The sequence below is a fragment of the Cetorhinus maximus genome, chromosome 7, assembly GCF_964194155.1.
Source record: "Cetorhinus maximus chromosome 7, sCetMax3.hap1.1, whole genome shotgun sequence".
Classification (NCBI taxonomy): domain Eukaryota; kingdom Metazoa; phylum Chordata; class Chondrichthyes; order Lamniformes; family Cetorhinidae; genus Cetorhinus; species Cetorhinus maximus.
Window position 1 is genome coordinate 145,523,123 of NC_135885.1, and position 20,108 is coordinate 145,543,230.

At 50.6% G+C, this 20,108-nt stretch overlaps 1 protein-coding gene across 1 annotated transcript in view; it reads right to left on the bottom strand.

Annotated features, from left to right (window-relative positions):
• Positions 1-2,669, bottom strand: part of cdc16 (cell division cycle 16 homolog (S. cerevisiae)) — a 40,738-nt gene extending 38,069 nt beyond the window's left edge. Inside the window, exons 1-2 of the mRNA XM_078546070.1 lie at positions 2,548-2,669; positions 1,341-1,395 (exon numbers count right to left, since the gene is read on the bottom strand). Of these exons, the coding sequence (XP_078402196.1) occupies positions 1,341-1,395; positions 2,548-2,613 (121 nt within the window). The 5' untranslated portion in view covers positions 2,614-2,669. The remainder of the gene's footprint in view (positions 1-1,340; positions 1,396-2,547) is intronic.
• Between the last annotated feature and the right edge of the window lie 17,439 nt (positions 2,670-20,108).

Genomic DNA, 20,108 nt, shown 5'->3' on the forward strand with positions numbered 1-20,108 from the left:
TTACAGCTTGAAAAATACAGGATTAAAAACAGAAGAAAAATAAAAATATATTTTTTTTAAAAATGAGAAAAAAAAGATATTTTGAGCATGTATTTTAAAAAATGAACAAACAGGCGAAGCCATTTGAACAGAGCAGTTTAACAGGGAACTGATTATCAGATATCACACAGCTCAGGGAAATTTCCACCACCCGACATCAGATTTGTATTTTAAGTTTCCAGCTCTCCTATCACTCCAACACTGTGTGCAGTTCCGGTCACCTCTTTACAGAAAGGATGTAATTGCACTAGGGAGGATGCAGAGGAGATTTACGAGGATGTTGCCAGGACTGGAAAATTGCAGCTATGGGGAGAGATTGGATGGGCTGGGGTTGTTCTCCTTGGAACAGAGGAGGTTGAGGGGAAATCTGATCGAGATGTACAAAATTGTGAGGGGCCTGGATAGAGTGGATGGGAAAGGCCTATTTACCTTCACAGGGAGGTCAGTGACTAGGGGCCATAGATTTAAAGTGATTGGTAGAAGGATTAGAGGAGAGGTGAGGAATTCTTTTCACCCTGAGGGTTGTGGGGGGTCTGGAACTCACGGCCTGAAAGGGTAGTAGAGACAGAATCCCTCGACTCATTTAAAAGGCGTGTTGATATGCACCTCCAGTGCAGTAACCTGCAGGGCTACGGACCAAATGCTAGAAAGTGGGATTAGGCTGGGTGGCTCACTTTTTGGCTGGGCAGACATGATGGGCCAAATGGTCTCTTTGTGCCATAAACTTTCTATAATTTTATCATGATCCTAAAAGAGCTCATAAGTTACAGTGACTTCACACAACTAAAAGAAATGATTTGGATACAATAACAAATTGAAAACCCAAAACGTTAAATTTTATTTCTGCTCTCTCTCTTCTTTTCGTGCAATCTTTTTTGGTTTTAACTTTACTCTTTCTTGATTTCAAACTAATATAACTGAGTTGACACTTACTCCATTACTGACAGACATTCACAGAAACATTAGGAGAACAGTAAATATATCTCTCACCTCTCTGAAACTGAAATACCCAGAGCACAAACGTACAGGGTACAGATTCAAGCTCACCAGTTAATGCATTATCCTCCTAAAAATTGTAAGAGGACAACGGGAAGGGACAGAGGGTCAGACAGGGCACGGCCCCAATAGGCCAGTGGGTAAACGCAAGATCACCAAAAGGGACACCCTGTCACAGCAATCAGTGGAATGACCTCCAGCCAGGCAGAACAACAGGCACTGGTCATCCTCACAAGCTGCTCACGTCAAGTTCATTGTTCATGAAAGCTTCCAACTTGAACATTAAATAATAAAAATGAGCTCACCATGTGAGAGTGAAGCAACTTTGTCTGCCCAGAAGAGAGCGCTCTGATACTGTTGCTGCAAGGGAAAAAACGGAAAAGCATCATTACCCTAGTCACAGATAGAATCGAATCAGTCTCAACCGTGGCTCAATGGGTCCGACCTGGGTGGAGATGGTGGTTTGAAGACCCGCTCAACCGACTGGAGAATATCCAGGCTGGCACTCCCAGTGTAGCGCCGCACTGTCAGAGTTTCAGTACTGAGGGAGTGCTGCACAGTCAGAGATTCAGTACTGAGGGAGTGCTGCACAGTCAGAGATTCAGTACTGAGGGAGTGCTGCACAGTCAGAGATTCAGTACTGAGGGAGCACTGCACTGTCGGAAGGTGAGTGCTGAGGGAGTGCGGGTCAGTGCTGAGGGAGCGCCGCACTGTCGGAGGGTCAGTGCCGAGGGAGGGCTGCACTGTCGGAGGGTCAGTACCGAGGGAGTGCTGCAGTGTTGGAGGGTCAGTATTGAGGGAGTGCTGCACTGTCAGAGGGTCAGTACTGAGGGAGTGCCGCACTGTCAGAGTGTCAGTACTGAGGGAGTGCCGCACTGTCGGAGGGTCAGTACTGAGGGAGTGCCGCACTGTCGGAGGGTCAGTACTGAGGGAGTGCCGCACTGTCGGAGGGTCAGTACTGAGGGAGTGCCGCACTGTCGGAGGGTCAGTACTGAGGGAGTGCCGCACTGTCGGAGGGTCAGTACTGAGGGAGTGCCGCACTGTCGGAGGGTCAGTACTGAGGGAGTGCCGCACTGTCGGAGGGTCAGTACTGAGGGAGTGCCGCACTGTCGGAGGGTCAGTACTGAGGGAGTGCCGCACTGTCGGAGGGTCAGTACTGAGGGAGTGCCGCACTGTCGGAGGGTCAGTACTGAGGGAGCGCCGCACTGTCGGAGGGTCGGTACTGAGGGAGTGCTGCACTGTCAGAGGGTCGGTACTGAGGGAGCGCTGCACTGTCAGAGGGTCGGTACTGAGGGAGTGCTGCACTGTCAGAGGGTCGGTACTGAGGGAATGCTGCACTGTCAGAGGGTCGGTACTGAGGGAGTGCTGCACTGTCGGAGGGTCAGTACTGAGGGAGTGCTGCACTGTCAGAGGGTCAGTACTGAGGGAGTGCTGCACTGTCAGAGTGACCCTTCCCGGGGATTTCCGATCCCCTCCCGCAGGTTTAGGTCCCGGGCTCTCGCTCCCCTTCACCTGGTCCAGGTAGAGCCGGACCCGCCGCCGCAACCGTTCCCGATCCGGTTTCTGTTTCTGACTCATTGTCGACGCCTCTCCCCGCGCCTGGTCCGCCACTTCCGGGCCGCCACTTCCGGTCCCCATCCGTCCGGCTGACAAACCCTTCCCCCCGGAACCCCGCGGCCCCGACTAACGGTCCCCCCATCCCTGCTGTCCCCCTGCAGCCACATCCCTGGGGTCTCCCTCTGCTTGTGCAGCCCTCAGGTCGGATTGGCAACCTTCAAATGTTGGGTAGAAACAGACCTGACTTCATGATTGGCAACAGGGATCATCCCAGCGTTTCCACAAGCAAAATAAAACTGAAATAAAATCTAAAGGTGCCTGGAAACACTCAGCAGGTCTGGCAGCATTTCCCTAAAACAAGTCCAAATTAGCACCATTGCTGCTGGTTAGTTAGGGCTGCCTCAGGTCAATGGAAACTCTTTCAAGTTATCAACAGTCACAGATTGCAACTCTTTCAAGTACAATCACAGTTCTTGGTTTCCAGGAGTGGGACATGAACCCACAACCCTCTGATTCAAAGGCGAGGGTGTTATGAACTGAGCCACAGCTGACACCTCCTCAGGTCAATGGAAACTCTTTTGAGTTACCAACAGTCACAGATTGCAACTCTTTTCGAGTACAATCACAGTTCTTGGTTTTCCAGGAGTCGGACATGAACCCACAACCCTCTGATTCAAAGGCGAGGGTGCTATGAACTGAGCCACAGCTGACACCTGAACTGGAGGTTTTAGCGAGTTAATTGAAATTGATCTTTCTGTTACTGGCTGGAAACTGTGATTGAAGGAGGTATGCGTGGAGCATAAGCCTCAAGGTGAACTTCTTATCCGCACCATCGCTAAGACTACCCACTTCCATCTCCATAACATTGCCCCACTCTGCCCCTGTCTCAGCTCAACTGCTGCTGAAACCCTCATTCATGCCTTTACGACCTCTAGACTTGACTATTCCAACCCGCTCTGGGCTGATCTCCTACCTTCCGCCCTCTGTAAACTTGAGGTCACCCAAAACACTGCTACCCGTGTGTTAGCTTGCAGCAAGTCTGGTTCCTTCATCACCCCCGTGCTTGCTGACCTCCATTGGCTCCTATTTAAACAACATCTTGATTTTAAAATTCTCATCCTTGTTCTCAAATCCCTCCATGGTCTTGCCCTTCCCTACCTCTGTATTCTCCTCCAGGCCCACGACCTCCTTCAATTCTGGCCTCTTGGGCACTCCCGATTTCAATTGCTCCACCATTGATGGCGGTGTCTTCAGCTGTCTGGGCCCTAAGGTCGGGAATTCCCTCCATAAACGTCTCCCCTCTTTGCCTCACTTTCCTCCTTTAAGGTGTACCATAAAACCTACCTCGTTGACCAATTAGTCACCTGACCTAACATCTCCTTATGTGGTTCTGTATCATATTTTGTTTTATAATGCTTCAGTGAAGTGTCTTGGAATGTTAAAGGCACTGTATAAATATAAGTTGTTGTTCTATTTGGGCCAAATGACCTGCTTCTGTGCTGTAAATCCTATGTAGATTGCAACGAATTCCTAGGGGGCTCAGGTTTCATTGACTCGATTATTACATTTAATTAGTGGCTGCAACTCGTAATGAATGACTACAACATCGAATTAGTGTATGTTACTTTTAATGAGTGATCATTACTCTAGGGTCAGCTGTGGTTTGTGGGTAGTGTTCTCCCATCAGTCAGAAAGTTATGGTTACAAGCTCGACTTCAGCAGAAGAATCTAGGATGGTGCTATGGAGCAGAACCGAGGCACACACTGTTTTTCAGATGAGACATTAAACCCAGGCTCCCTCTGCTCTTTCAGGATCCACTGGCACAATTAAAGAAGGGTGGGGGAGTTCATCCAGGGGGTGCACTGTGGTAAAGTGAGGCACCCTTTTCCTTTAAGAGAATGCAAGTGTACTGATTATGTGACAGCACAGATGAATCACTGTACAGTACTGCGGGCAACTGGGAACTGTAAGTCTAGTTCTGGAAGTTTCTGAGTGAGCAAATATGACCTGGTGCTCTGCCCTATGTCTCAAAAAACCATCACTGTTTACACCAGTGTCTCCCCTTCATTGGTTGCAAGCAGCGACTGAGGAGAATATAGGAGCTAGTGTGCAGTTAGAGCTCAGTTAGACAATGAACTCATTTACCCAAGAAATAAAAGGCACTATTAAAGAAGGGCAGGGAATTCTCCTAGAGGTCTAGGCCAATATTTATTTCTTAACTGACACGCAGAAACAGATTATCTGGTTATTTTCTCAATGCTGTTTGTGGGAACTCGCTGTATGCAAATTGGCTGCTGTTGCATTTTTATTATTCATTCATGGGATGTGGGCTTCGCTGGCTGGGCCAGCATTTATTGCCCATCCCTAGTTGCCCCTTGAGAAGGTGGTGGTGAGCTGCCTTCTTGAACCGCTGCAGTCCATGTGGTGTAGGTACACCCACAGTGTTGTTAAGGAGGGAGTTCCAGGATTTTGACCCAGCGACAGTAAAGGAACGGCGATATATTTCCAAGTCAGGATGGTGGGTGGCTTGGAGGGGAACTTCCAGGTGGTGGTGATCCCATCTATCTGCTGCCCTTGTCCTTCTAGATGGTAGTGGTTGTGGGTTTGGAAGGTGCTGTCTAAGGAGCCTTGGTGATTTCCTGCAGTGCATCTTATAGATGGTACACACTGCTGCTACTGTGCATCGGTGGTAGAGGGAGTGAATGTTTATGGATGGGGTGCCAAACAAGTGGGCTGCTTTGTCCTGGATGTTGTCAAGTTTCTTGAGTGTTGTGGGATCTGCACTCATCCATGCAAGTGGGGAGTTTTCCATCATACTCCTGACTTGTGACTTGTAAATGGTGGACAGGATTTGGGGAATCACGAGGTGAGTTACTCACCACAGGATTCCCAGCCTCTGACCTGCTCTTGTAGCCACAGTATTTATATGGCTAGTCCAGTTCAGTTTCTGGCCAATGGTAACCCCCAGGATGTTGATAGTGGGGGATTCAGTGATGGTAATGGCATTGAATGTCAAGGGGCAATGGTTAGATTCTCTCTTGTTAGAGATGGTCATTGCCTGACACTTGTGTGGCATGAATGTTACTTGCCACTTGTCAGCCCAAGCCTGGATATTGTCCAGGCCTTGCTGCATTTGGACATGGGCCAGAATTTTACCCATTAGTAGAGGGCACGTGCTTGACTTGGAAGAGTGTTAAACATGGCGAGAAGACATTGGGCATGAGCACCGGGCATTGGTGCGATATTTTGGTTGGTGGACGTGTGCGGGACTTAGAAGCTGACAATTAATCAGCCACTTAAGGCAATTTAAAGCTCAGTTGAAGTAACTTTTACGTTGCCCGTGCGATTTTGCGCTCGTCGCAGGGACAACAAGGGGCGGGCGGCTAACTCATTTTTTCACTTTTCTCATCGAGGGTGGGATAAAAGGCGAGTGGAGCGCTGGCTGTGTGAGTTGTCGGGAGTTCAGGTGAGAGTTTGCTGCTGCTTGTTTGCTGAGATTTCAGACCTTTCCCTATGGTTTCTTCTGAAGTTTTTGTTTTGTCAGCTTTGTCTTGAGGAGTCTTTTGTTTTGTCAACTCTCTTAGAGCATTTCTGCTGAGTGCAATCCTCAGTGCGTGGGACAGTGCAAGCTGCAGTTCAGTAGATGGGGATTGTTTACACCGCTGGGGGGGTGGGGGCTCCTCTTCCTCCGAGGAAGAGAGGGGAGGCCACGGTGTATTGTCACTGGACCAGTGATCCAGAGACCCAGGGTAACTCTCTGGGAACCGGGATTCAAATCCCACCACAGCAGATGAATTTGAATTCATTAAAAAATCTGGAATTAAAAGCCTAATGATGACCATGAAACCATTGTCGATTGTTGTAAAAACCCATCTGGTTCACTAATGTCCTTTAGGGGAAATCAGCCATCTTTAGGGGAGGAAATCTGGTCTGGTTTGGTCTACATGTGACTCCACAGCAATGGGCCTGACTCTTAATCTGAACAGGAGCAATTAGGGATGGGCAATAAATGCTGGCCTAGCCAGCGACACCCCCATGAATGAATAAAAAAAGGAGGGAGAGCAGGACAGGTCGACAGCAGGCCACACCCCAATGACAGACCTGTGGGAGGAGAGGATCTGGCACAGGGGGTGAAGGGCCAGCAGGGAGAGCAAGGCAGAAGGGACTGCAGAAGACACCACTATCCTGCTGCCAGAATGTACAGGCAACCTCAACATGTCTGAGGTCCAGTGCTGCAGGAGGTTCTGCCTCTCTAAGGACACCATGACATCAGATGATTGGCCCAGAGATCACTTCCAACTATGTGGGTAGGCACCCAATGCCAATGGCTCTGAAGGTCATAGTGGCCTCAATCATTTGCTTCCAGCGGTCAGTTGGAGTGTCCCAATCACCTGTCCACAGGCTCATCACTGACGCTCTGTTCAGACGGGTCCTCACATTTGTTAATTACTGGATGGACCAAACCAGCCAGGCGGAGTGAACCAGAGGCTTTGCAGTGATTGCTGGGTTCCCCTTCATCCAGGGTGCCATCGACTGCATTCATGTGGCCATCAAGGTGCCTGTGGGTCAGCTGTGTGCCTTTGTGAATAGAAAGGTTTACCATCCCATGGACGTTCAGATAGTCTGTGACCACCAGACCCAGATTCTGCAAATCTGTGCAAGGTACCCTGGCAGCTCCCATGATGCACACATCCTGCGACACTCCCAGGCACCGAGGCTCTTCATGGCTCCCGCTCGGTTGGATGGTTGGCTGCTGGGTGACAAAGGACAGCCCTTGGAAAGGTGGCTCATGACGCCACTCCGGCACCCAAGGACAGAGGCAGAAAAGAGGTCCAATAGGAGTCCTGCCCCCACAAGGGCGAAGGTTGAGAGAACCATTGGGCTGTTGAAGATGAGGTTCCACTGCCTGGATCAATCGGGGATGCCCTGCGATATCCTGCAGAGCGCGAGTCACTTATTGTCGTTGTTCAGGGTGCAGCAGACAAACTGGCACTGGCAAGAGGGGACCCACTGGAGGATGAGGATAGCAACACAGCTCCACAGGCTGCAGAGGAAGACTCCACTGATGGATCTGATGAGGAGCCTGGGCGGGCACAGGGTGAGGCAGGGACACGGAAGCAGATTTGAGGAACCTTCAGGGAGGCAGGGACACGTGGGAGGGTTTGATTCAGTGCGCCCTCAGCTAGGCTGCCAAGGCTTGGCTTCACCCTCAGGGCAAGGGTGCCGTCTCCTTCACGCACGTCACTGAGGAGGCAATCCCATGACCCCAATGTCACCTCCCAGCCTCGGCGATAAAGGCTGCTGCCCCTGCCGTCTGTCATGAGGCACTGATGAAGCTGCACCTTTGGAAAACATGAAGCACACTCGGGACATTGAAACAAAATCTTGATTTGTTTCTTTTCCAGAGTTGCAAAAAAGCCACATAACCTAATTTGTCACACAAAGATAATACATAACACTGACGAAATGAAAGAATCTTACCTGTGAAAATCGCCCCCTGTGCTCGTGGTGCCTTAAACTTACACTTTGTGCCCAACCCCCCAACTCCCCTCACTGGCCGCTGAGGCAGGCCGCTGACTCTGCTGTCGCGTCGGCCCTGATGACCTTGGCAGTCGTCCTCTGGCTGGTGGGGCCTGAGCAGGCTCCGCCTGGGAGGGTGCAACCAGCGCCACAGCCGGGCACCCCTCAGTCATCGCGGCTTCATCAGAGGCCACGGTCACTGGCAGAGGGGCGGAGGAGCTGCTGCCCTCACCCAGAGCGCCCTGAGAGGAGCCCGCAGAGAGGACAAGCAGCTCGTCTGCCAGCGTGAGGCACGTCAGGACCTCCCTGCTCACTATTGATGGACGGGCACCTAGCAGGGAGACTAGGTACCTCATCCACCTCTCACACTAGCAGTGACCTCCTGAGGTTACAGCCTGTGTGAGGTTTGCAGGTCCGAGTGCAACCCCAGGGACCCCTGATTCTGTCCCTGGAGCTGCCTCTCCATGAGAGTCACCACTCTCTCAATGGAGTGGGCTGTGCGCTTGGTGCTCAGGGTCAACTCAGTGCTCACCCTCCTTAAGGCCTCCCCCATGCCAGAGGCCATGGCACACAAACTCTCAGCAATCTCCGCCCGATCCCCTCATGCATCCCGCTGGACATCCTGCATCTGCTGCCTGATGGACGACTCCAGAGGCTCATCATCTGCCTCAGACCCAGCCTGGTCCTGGTCTCCAGCAGCCCTCCAACTGCTGGCACCCTGGGCACTCTCTGCCTCGGCCAGCTCCTCAAGCGAGTGTGAAGTGCCCTCACCACGCTGCACAACCACCTGAGCTGACAAGACACAGCCCATCGACGCGCCTGTACCTACACTGGTGCCTGGTAGCGAGAGGGTGTGACACAGGCGGATCTGTGTGTGGCTCCTCCTCTGGTGTCCATTGAGGATCCTCAGGGCCCCGGGTGCCTCTGGAGGATGGTATCAATCGTCACAGAGTGAATGTGCATGCCAGACAACCTGGTGAGACTATGGACAGCAGCACCCATGGTGCTATCGTCATTGCTGGATCACTCGGGACTCTTGATTCGAAGTTATCTTTTATGATGAGAGGACCCTACATTGTTTGGAGTCTCCGCCTGTCCCACATTTGTCGACTGGACTCCTCCTGGACTGCGAGATGCCTGCCTCCCCGCCACCTGATGACCATTGTGCGCGCTCGCACTCCAGATCCAGGCCGTCCATCTCACATTTGCTCAGATTGAGCAGCTTGGCCGCGCCCTCAAACCCGTCCCTGTGCGCTCAGCAGCGTTCTGGCTTCTCCTCTCCTGGATGGAGAAAGGTCCATTCACTAGTCCACTCTCTACCTGCAGACAACACCAGACCCGGCTGGGCCACTCCCCCACCACTGACCTCCCGGGAAGCAGGTTGAAGTACCCGTCATATTGCCTCACCTGACCCTTCTGTGCACCCAGGGTTACCCAGGGTTACCGGTCTGGTCTCCCAGCCTTAGCAGGCACAGGTACCTGTGCTTCTGTTACTCCGAGTCTTACACCCCTGAGCACCACGAGGAGCGGCCAATCTTCCAGACATCTCCACCCAGGACCATGCCAAACCGGTACTCACCCTGTCCTGAGCGCAGAAGATCATTAAATGTTTATCGGCACTGGATCCAGCTGTGGTGCAGCACACCGTGCCCGCTGGCCTGGGCTGCCTTCTCGGCCCAGGCCTTCCTTGTTTGGTGGGGTGGACTCCTCTTGCCACCCCGCGGCATCAGGATGTCCCGCCTGGCACCCACCGTCTGCCCGAGAGTGCACAGGAACTCGTCCGAGAAGCGGGGTCCAGGGTGCACACCTGCTTTGCCCTCCCGCCTGGCGTGTCGAGCGGGTGCTGATGCCATACCTTCCGTTTAGACTTGGGCAGTTCCCTGTGCCTTCTCTGGAACACCCGGCAGCCCTCTGAGTGCTGCCTTGGCTGCTTAAAACCCCTCCCCCACTGGGTGCCCATTGAAGCCGATGCCCGCCATGACCCTTCATCTGCCTGCAGCCCCTTCCCAATGTCGGGGCATGTTTCACACCGAACAGCCCTTAACTGACCAGCCAGGGTGAAATCACATTCTTCTGACGATCACGGGACGAAGCAGTTTCCAGACCCACTGACCCTGTGCACACAACGTGCGCAAAAATCAGGCCACGGACTGCTTCAGTATCTGAGGAGTCGCGAATGATGCTGAACGTTGTGCAATCATTAGCAAACATCCCCACTTCTGACCTTATGATGGAAGGAGGGTCATTGATGAAGCAGCTGAAGATGGTTGCGCCAAGGACACTTCCCTGAGGAACTCCTGCAGTGATGTCCTGGAGCTGAGACCATTGACCTCCAACAACCACAACCATCTTCCTTTGTGCTAGGTATGACTCCAACCAACGGAGAGTTTTCCCCCTGATTCCCATTGATTCCAGTTTTGCTCGGGCTCCTTGATGCCAAACTTGGTCAAATGCTGCCTTGATGTCAAGGGCAGTCACTCTCACCTCACCTCTGGAGTTCAGCTCTTTTGTCCATGTTTGAAGCAAGGCTGTAATGAGATCAGGAGCTGAGTGGCCCTGGCAGAACCCAAACTGGGCATCAGTGAGCAGGTTATTGCTAAGCAAGTGCCGCTTGATAGCACTGTTGATGACCCCTTCCATTACTTTACTGATGATGGAGAGTAGACTGATAGGGCGGTAATTGGCCGGGTTGGATTTGTCCTGCTTTTTGTGTACAGGACATACCTGGGAAATTTTCCACATAGCTGGGTAGATGCCAGTGTTGTAGCTGTACTGGGACAGCTTGGCTAGGGGCGCAGCAAGTTCTGGAGCACAAGTCTTCAGTACTATTGCCGGAATATTGTCAGGGCCCATAGCCTTTGCAGTATCCAGTGCCTTCAGTCATCTGATATCACGTGGAGTGAATTGAATTGGCTGAAGACTGACATCTGTGATGCTGGGGACCTCCGGAGGAAGTTGAGATGGATCATCCACTCGGCACTTCTGGCTAAAGATTGTAGCAAATGCTTCAGCCTTATCTTTTGCACTGATGTGCTGGGATCCCCCATCATTGAGGATGGGGATATTTGTGGAGCATCCTCCTCCAGTGAGTTGTTTAATTGTCCACCACCATTCACAGCTGGATGTGGCAGGGCTGCAGACTACATTACGACAGTGACCACACTTCACAAAGTAGTTCATTGGCTGGAAAGCACTTTGGAACATCCTGAGGTTGTGAAAGGCACTATATAAATGCAAGCTTTCCTTTTACTCCCAGTTAGTGATTGCCACTCCTATAGAGTGATTTCTGTTCTTAATTACTAACTCCCGCAGTGTGAATGTGACACCTGGGGGTGTGAGCAGGGTCAAGCCCCAAACCACAGGAGGAAGAGGAAAGTAATACTGCATCGGCTCACAGTGTGACACTCGTGAGGCTCGGGCAATCAGCCTCACAGGTCAGAGCTGTTCCCACAGTGGTGACTGTACCCACCTGCGCTAAACACCATATGCTCCCCCCCTCCCCCACTGACTGCGCGCTCTGGCACAGTCGGAGCCTCAGGGTTGGTGGTGGGCTACACTGCCAACTGCAGACCCTCCACAAATACAACAAAAAAAAACCTTGCATTCTATAGCACCTTTCCCATCCTCAGCACGTCTCAAAGTGTCCCAATGAAGCGCTTCTGAAGTGCAGTCACTGTTGTGATGTAAGAAACCTGCCAGCGAATTTGTACACAGCAAGATCCCACAAATAGCAACACAATAAATCACCAGATAATCTGCTCCCTTTAGTGAAGTTCACCGAGGGAGAAATATTGGCCCAGGACACAGGGAGGAACTCTCCCATTATTCCTCGAGTAGAACAGCGGGATCTTTTACACCCACCCGAGACGGCAAACAAAGCCTCGGTTTAATGTCTCATCCAAAAGACGGCACCTCCAACAGTGCAGCACTCCTTCAGTCATGCACTGGATTGTCAACTGAGATTGTAGTTTTGGGACAATGGAATGGGACAAAGCTGTGTTTTGTATTGTACTACCAGGTTCCGGCAGGAGATGGTGCTGTCAGTCAAAGGTAATGAACAACAACAACAACAACCTCGCAGAGGCTGAGCGTCAACTCGCAGACACTGCCTCCTACCTCTCCCTGGACCATGACCCCACCACTGAACATCAAGCCATTGTTTCCAGGACTGTCACTGACCTCATCTCCTCTGGAGATCTTCCTCCCACAGCTTCCAACCTGATAGTCTCCCAACCTCGGACGGCCCGCTTCTACCTCCCACCCAAAATCCACAAACAGGACTGTCCCAGCAGACCGATCGTGTCAGCCTGTTCCTGCCCCACGGAACTCATTTCTCGCTATCTTGACTCCATTCTCTCTCCCCTTGTCCAGTCCCTTCCCAACTACATCCGTGATTCCTCTGACACCTTACGTCACATCAACAATTTCCAGTTCCCTGGCCCCAACCGCTTCCTCTTCACCATGGATGTCCAATCCCTCTACACCTCCATCCTCCACCAGGATGGTCTGAGGGCCCTTAGCTTCTTCCTTGAACAGAGGCCCCAACAATCCCCATCCACCACTACTCTCCTCCGTCTGGCTGAACTTGTTCTCACACTGAACAATTTCTCCTTAACCTCCTCTCACTTCCTCCAAATAAAAGGTGTGGCTATGGGTACCCACATGGGCCCCAGCTATGCCTGTCTCTTAATGGGGTGTGTGGAACATTCCTTGTTCCAGTCCTACTCCGGCCCCCTCCCACAACTCTTTCTCCGGTACATCGATGATTGCTTCGGTGCTGCTTCATGCTCTCGTCGGGACCTGGAAAAATTTATTAATTTTGCTTCCAATTTCCACCCCTCCATCATTTTCACATGGTCCATCTCTGACACTTCCCTTTCCTTCCTTGACCTCTCTGTCTCAATTTCTGGTGATAGACTGTCCACCAATATTCATTACAAGCCTACCAACTCCCACAGCTACCTCGACTACAGCTCCTCACACCCCGCTTCCTGTAAGGACTCCATCCCATTCTCTCAGTTCCTTCGCCTCCGTCGCATCTGTTCTGATGATGCTACCTTCAAAAACAGTTCCTCTGACATGTCTTCCTTCTTCCTTAACCGAGGTTTTCCACCCACAGTGGTTGACAGGGCCCATATCCCGCGCATCCGCCCTCACGCCTTCTCCTCCTTCTCAGAAACATGATAGGGTCCCCCTTGTCCTCACTTATCACCCCACCAGCCTCCGCATTCAAAGGATCATCCTCCACCATTTCCGCCAACTCCAGCATGATGCCACCACCAAACACATCTTCCCTTCACCCCCCCGGCGGCACTCCGCAGGGATCATTCCCTCCGGGACACCCTGTTCCACTCCTCCATCACCCCCTACACCTCAACCCCCTCCCACGGCACCTTCCCATGCAACCGCAGAAGGTGCAACACCTGCCCCTTTACTTCCCCTCTCCTCACCGTCCAAGGGCCCAAACACTCCTTTCAAGTGAAGCAGCATTTCACTTACACTTCCCTCAATTTAGTCTACTGCATTCGTTGCTCCCAATGCGGTTTCCTCTACGTTGGAGAGACCAAACGCAGACTGGGTGACCGCTTTGCAGAACACCTTCGGTCTGTCCGCAAGCATTACCCAGACCTCCCTGTCACTTGCCATTTTAACACTCCACCCTGCTCTCATGCCCACATGTCTGTCCTTGGCCTGCTGCATTGTTCCAGTGAAGCTCAACGCAAACTGGAGGAACAGCACCTCATCTTCCGACTAGGCACTTTACAGCCTTCTGGACTGGATATTGAGTTCAATAATTTTAGATCATGAACTCTCTCCTCCATCCCCACCCCCTTTCCGATCCCCCTTTTTTCCAATAATTTACATAGATTTTTCTTTTCCCACCTATTTCCATTATTTTTAAATGTATTTCCATCCATTGTTTTATCTCTACCTTTTAGCCTATTTCGATTCCTTCCCCCCACCCCACCCCCACTAGGGCTATCTGTACCTTGCTCGTCCTGCTTTCTACCCTTAATTAGCACATTCCTTAGATAATATCACCACCTTCAACACCTCTTTGTCCTTTTGTCTGTGACATCTTTTGGTTATCTCCACCTATCACTGGCCCTCTATCCAGCTCTACCTGTCCCACCCCCCCTTAAACCAGCTTATATTTCACCTCTTTTCTACTTTTCCTTAGCTCTGTTGAAGAGTCATACGGACTCGAAACGTTAACTGTGTTCCTCTCCGCAGATGCTGTCAGACCTGCTGAGATTTTCCAGGTATTTTTGTTTTTGTAATGAACAACAACATGTGAGAGATAAGGTAAACGTGTTGCACGCCTCAGTCCCGGACAATAGGCTGCTCAGCCCATTCACAGACTCGCCTGTAATTTCTGCACCCTGCATCTATGTGGAATGTGTCAGGTTGCAGTTCCTCTTTCGTTCAGGAGGCTGCTCCTCGATTCCTGGCTGCACTTCAGCCCCAGGGAGGGGGGGTGGGAGGAGAGGGCGGGGGCAGGGGAGGGTTGGGGGGGGGGGGCGGGTGGAGGGGGAGGCCTAGCAGGACCGAATGGTCCCGGTGACGGGCGGGACTGGAAAATTCCACCCTAACTCTCCACATTGGAACCCATTTCCCTGGAACATTAACTCCCTCATCAGATGGTGCTGAAACTTTCATCTATGCATTTTTTACCTCGGATTCTGATTATTCCATCACACTCCTAGCCAGCCTCATATGTGGTACCCATAAACCTGAGCTCATCCAAACTCTGCTGCCCGTATCCTAACTCAAACCAAGCCCCATTCACCCATTGTTTTCTGGCTCCCGTAAGTTAGAAATAATTTAGACTCAAAACGCTGGAGCTTCATCGAGTGTATTTCTTGCCATTCTCCATGTGGCTGATGGACTGATTACTCGACACGTGTCTGCAGTACAACAGTGAACATGGAGCTTCAGATAGAAATTAGCTCTTTGCGAATAACATAACAATATAACACCCATCATCCCAGTGAGCACTGACCTACATTGGAACAAAGACCAGGAGTAATCTAGCAGGTACACCCACAGTGCTGTTAGGGAGTTCCAGGATTTTGACCCAGCAACAGTGAAGGAACGGTGATATATTCCCAAGTCAGGATGGTGTGTGACAGTTGACCAATTTGGGCTCATGTAGACGGTACACACTGCTGCCATTGTGTGTCGGTGGTGGAGGGAGTGAATGCTTAATGTGACAGATGGGGTGCTGATCAAGTGGGGCTGCTTTGTCCTGGGTGGTGTCGGGCTCCTTGAGTGTTGTTGGAATCGCACTCATCCAGGCAGGTGGATGGGGAAAGGTCACTGTCTAAGGCCTTTCAGTCATGTGACACTAAGAGGCTGGAAACTGTGTAGAACCCCTTGAGCTCTATGCCTGGCATAGAATGTACATGGAATTGTGAATATCGAGGGTATTGAAATTACATTGAGGCACCTCAGAGTGGAAAATACTGTGTGGAGAAAGGTTGAATTTTATTGCACTTTCTGTAATATTCAATTTGAAATGTTTTGGAATGTTACTTTTACAAATGTTGTGAATAAAGTGTATTTTTTGGGGGAAAAAATCCAGACGTTCTGCGAATATGTCCCCTGTTGGAGACTGAGGGTAGGATAGCTGATCAGTGGGTGGGTCAGACTGTGTGAAATGGGAGGCGGAATGGTTGGTGTAAGCTGCCCTAGACCAAGACCTGCCAATCAGCACAGAAAGAGCGTCAGTGATGTTACCAGGCCAGCAAAGGTAAATCAACAACATTCTCTGCGACAGATAGACCCACACGGTTTGCATCATAGAATGCTACAGCACAGAAAGAGGCCATTTGGCCCATCGTGCCTGTGGTTTCTGATAGGACTATCCAATTAATCCAGTCCCCTGATCTTTCTCCCATAACCCTGCAATTTTTCCTCTTCGAGTGTTAATCCAATTCCCTTTTGAAAGTTACAATGGAATCTGCTTCCACTGTCCTGTTAGACACTGTCCCATTCCTCTCTTTCTCTGTCCGCTCTCATCCACTAGGGGAATTTATATAATTCAGGTTGTTGTTGAAAGGGGAACCAGTGCAAACACACAGGCATCATCTGAAATCACACCCATTCCACTGACTCACATGGCCTGTTACAGGAGCTATTGCCAGTTCTTCAAGTGCGCTTCCTCTGAACCTCAAAACTGCCCCAGAATTTCCTCAGAGCTGACACTGGTCCTGATATCATAACTTTATCGGGTGCACATTGGAAATGCCACTAAACGCCTATAAATGGAGTTGCTGCATTTCTTAGGGCGCAGGAACAGGAGAAGCTCTGAGGAAATTCTGGGCTCTTGTCTCTTTTCCCTCCCAAGGAAAAGCAGGTCCATGACAGTGCCAGAGAAATGCAATCCAGGAAGGAACAGCACCATGGAGAATTCCAAGCCAGTGGGAGCAGGAAGTATTGGATGTCGTAGGAGGACAGGCAGGAGAGACCTTGGGAGAGGGGGGGTCAACGGAAAGAATGAAGGACTAGTATAGCGTCAGTAATAACTGCAAGATGTCCCAAAACACTTCACAGCCAATGAAGTACAACTTGTAGTTACTGTTGTAATGAAGGAAAAGCAGCAGTCAATTCGCACACAGCAAGATCCCACAAGCAGCAATGTGACAATGGCCAAATTATCTGTTTTCAGTGGTTGAGGGTTAAATTTTGTTGCAGGACACTGTCAGATTGGTAAACACTGGGAAACGCTCATAGGAGTATACTGTAAGACAGGAGGAGGCCATTCAGCCCCTCGAGCCTCTTCCACCATTCAATTACATCATGATTAATCGGCACCTCAAACCCATCTACCTGCCTTGGTTCTGTAACCCTAATGCCCTTACCCAACAAAATCTGTCAATCTCAGTTTTGAAATATTCAATTGACCTCTCCCAGCCTCAACAGTTATTTGTGGGAGAGAGTTCCAGGTTTCTCTTCCCCTTTGTGTGATGAACATCACTGTCGCCTCAGCTCAATGCGCTTTGTCAAAGTGCTGCACATCATGGCTGGAGCCTCGCTGGAAGAGACCAGGTGTAATGAAAGCCATTCAGGCACATCCAGATACAAGCTGTGAGTGCAGAAAGGGACAGAGCTCAGGATCAACACATCAAAACTACATTTTTTTTCCTCTCCAGTCACAATGGTGGATATGGGACGGACATTAAGTTATGGCAGTGAAGGTTGAAAGATAAATCCCTTCAAGATAAGAACCGGGTGAATATATACAAAAGCAAAATACTGCGGATGCTGGAAATCTGAAATAAAGACAAAACATACTGGAAAGACTCAGAAGGTCAGGCAGCATCTGTGGAGAGAAACAGAATTAATGGCAAAAATTTTACGTCCTGTGGGCAGGCGCGTGACCGACCTGTCCGGCCTTAACTTAGTGTCTGTGCCATATCCACCATTAACTTAGTGTCTGTCCCATATCCACCATTAACTTAGTGTCTGTCCCATATCCACCATTAACTTAGTGTCTGTCCCATATCCACCATTAACTTAGTGTCTGTCCCATATCCACCATTAACTTAGTGTCTGTCCCATATCCACCATTAACTTAGTGTCCGTCCCATATCCACCATTAACTTAGTGTCTGTTTCATATCCACCATTAACTTAGTGTCTGTCCCATATCCACCATTAACTTAGTGTCTGTCCCATATCCACCATTAACTTAGTGTCTGTTCCATATCCACCATTAACTTAGTGTCTGTCCCATATCCACCATTAACTTAGTGTCTGTCCCATATCCACCATTAACTTAGTGTCTGTCCCATATCCACCATTATGACTGGAAGAAAAAATAAATTTAGTTTTGATGTGTTCATCCTGTGCTTTCTGCACTCACAGCTTGTATGGAAGTGTCTGATGAAAGGTCACAGGCCTGAAACACTGGGGGTAAATTGTATTGGTGTCAGGGGCCTCGTGTGCTGGCTGGAGACCTGCTCTGCCTCTTTTTGGGAAGGCCCACTGAACCCACACACCATTCAGACAGTGGTGACGCCAGCGGCGAGCTCTCCCCCTGGAACCAAGACCCTCGGGGGCTGAAGTCTCACCTACCGAGAGCTGCCAGCCATTGGCAGCTCTTGTGCTCAGCAGCGCCACTGGGGAGGCAGTGGCTGCTGCCGGAAGGACAGGCACCGGAGCCCCAGGATCGCAGAGCGACCCAGGCCACAGGGGTAATTAATGTGGGGTTCACAGGGAGGGGGTTGTGGGGAATGGGGTGTAGGGGGGTGGTCAGCAGCAAATGCAGGGGCATGGCTCTCAGCAGGACCCCATTTCCCGATGTCCAGTATCTCAATCAGGTGCTGAGCGCCTTTGATTGAAAGAACCTCCTCCCGCCTCCAGGAGGCGACAAACTGGCCGCATGGTTTTAGCTGTTATGCACACTGCACGGTGACAGGCCCACCTGTGGCTAGGTTAACACCAGGTGGGATAAAACCTTTAAGTCGGCATTAATTGGCCACTTGGTGGGCAGGAGGAAAGGTTGACCATGGGCCTTCCCGCCCAGAACTTAATTCTGGCGGAGCTGGGAGACAGCGGGGTTCCGGTAGGCCGACATCCGCCTCATCGCTCGCCCTTCCTGCCTCCAAGCTCACCACCAGTGGGAGCTCAACATCCCGGCCGTTATCCCTGTTTCTCTCCCAGAGGCGCTGGCTGACAGGATAAAAGATCTAATCAGGATTGTGACTGTAGGTTGTAGGCTGAGATGATTTGTTACTGCGCGTGATACAATGGTTCCTGAATCATGGAGATCAGTTTAACATCGTGGAGCTTTCCGGCATTATGTTTGTGGGATCGGAGCATTATTGTATACACATTAACTTCCCCAGGGACACACACGTGATGGGGTAGAGGTGGCAGTTAGATAGATGGCACATCACCCGCAGAAGAAGATGGGCCAATAAGTCTGTCTTTACATTTGCATTTTCAAAACAGTGGTCTCTTGTGTCGGAGATGAACCAGCAAAACATCCACAGGTTCCATCACTGAATCACAACAATGATGCAGCTCAGAGAGAGGCCATTGAACCCATCACGCTCCTGTTAGCTCTTCAGGCTATTCAGTTAGTCCCACTATCCTTCCTCTTCTTCCATCACCCAGCAAAATGTTTCCTTTCCAAGTTACTGTTGATTCTGCTTCCACTGTCCTCTCCAGATCACAACAACCTACCCGAATTAGCAGCAAACACTTTGTACAAAGTGATCTTTCACCTTCAGGTGCAGGAAAGGTGGGGTTGTTTTTAAGTGCAGGGTGTGTCACATAGTCAGAAATACTGTGAATTACTTTGAAGAAAAATAAGAAAGTTGTTGTGTTACAGGATGTGTTTTCTGTGCAGTGTGGTTTATTCTGGGTGGAGATGATGTGGGTGGAGTAGGTGAGGGGCAGAAACTCAAGTTAACAACGTGGGCCTTTAACTCAGCAGCAGTGATGTTGCTGGGAGCTGCACACACTGACCATATTTCCAGCGAGGACACCAGACAAACATCTCCGAGTGATGGAACACTTCGCTGAATGTGTGATCTCACTAACACATTGAGGAGTCTCAGCAAGTCGAGCTTTCCTTTCACAGAGTGCTGAGGATCCACACCACCATCTCATTCCGTTATACAACAAATTAAATTAAAATATAGAAACCTTCACCAGATCTCCAAATAAACACACAAACACCTTTACACTGAACCTATTTCTATTCAGCTCCATGCTCTTGTCATTATGAAATTTCTCTACATTATATTCCAGAATTTTCTTATGCTCCTGGCCCCTCTCCCTCCCCCACCCAACCCCCCTACCCCATCAGAGCCCCCAAATCCCCTCCCCCACCCAATCCTCCCCATCCCCATCAGAGCCCCCAAATCCCCTCCCTCACCCAATCCTCCCCATCCCCATCAGAGCCCCCAAATCCCCTCCCTCACCCAATCCTCCCCATCCCCATCAGAGACCCCAAATCCCCTCCCCCACCCAATCCTCCCCAT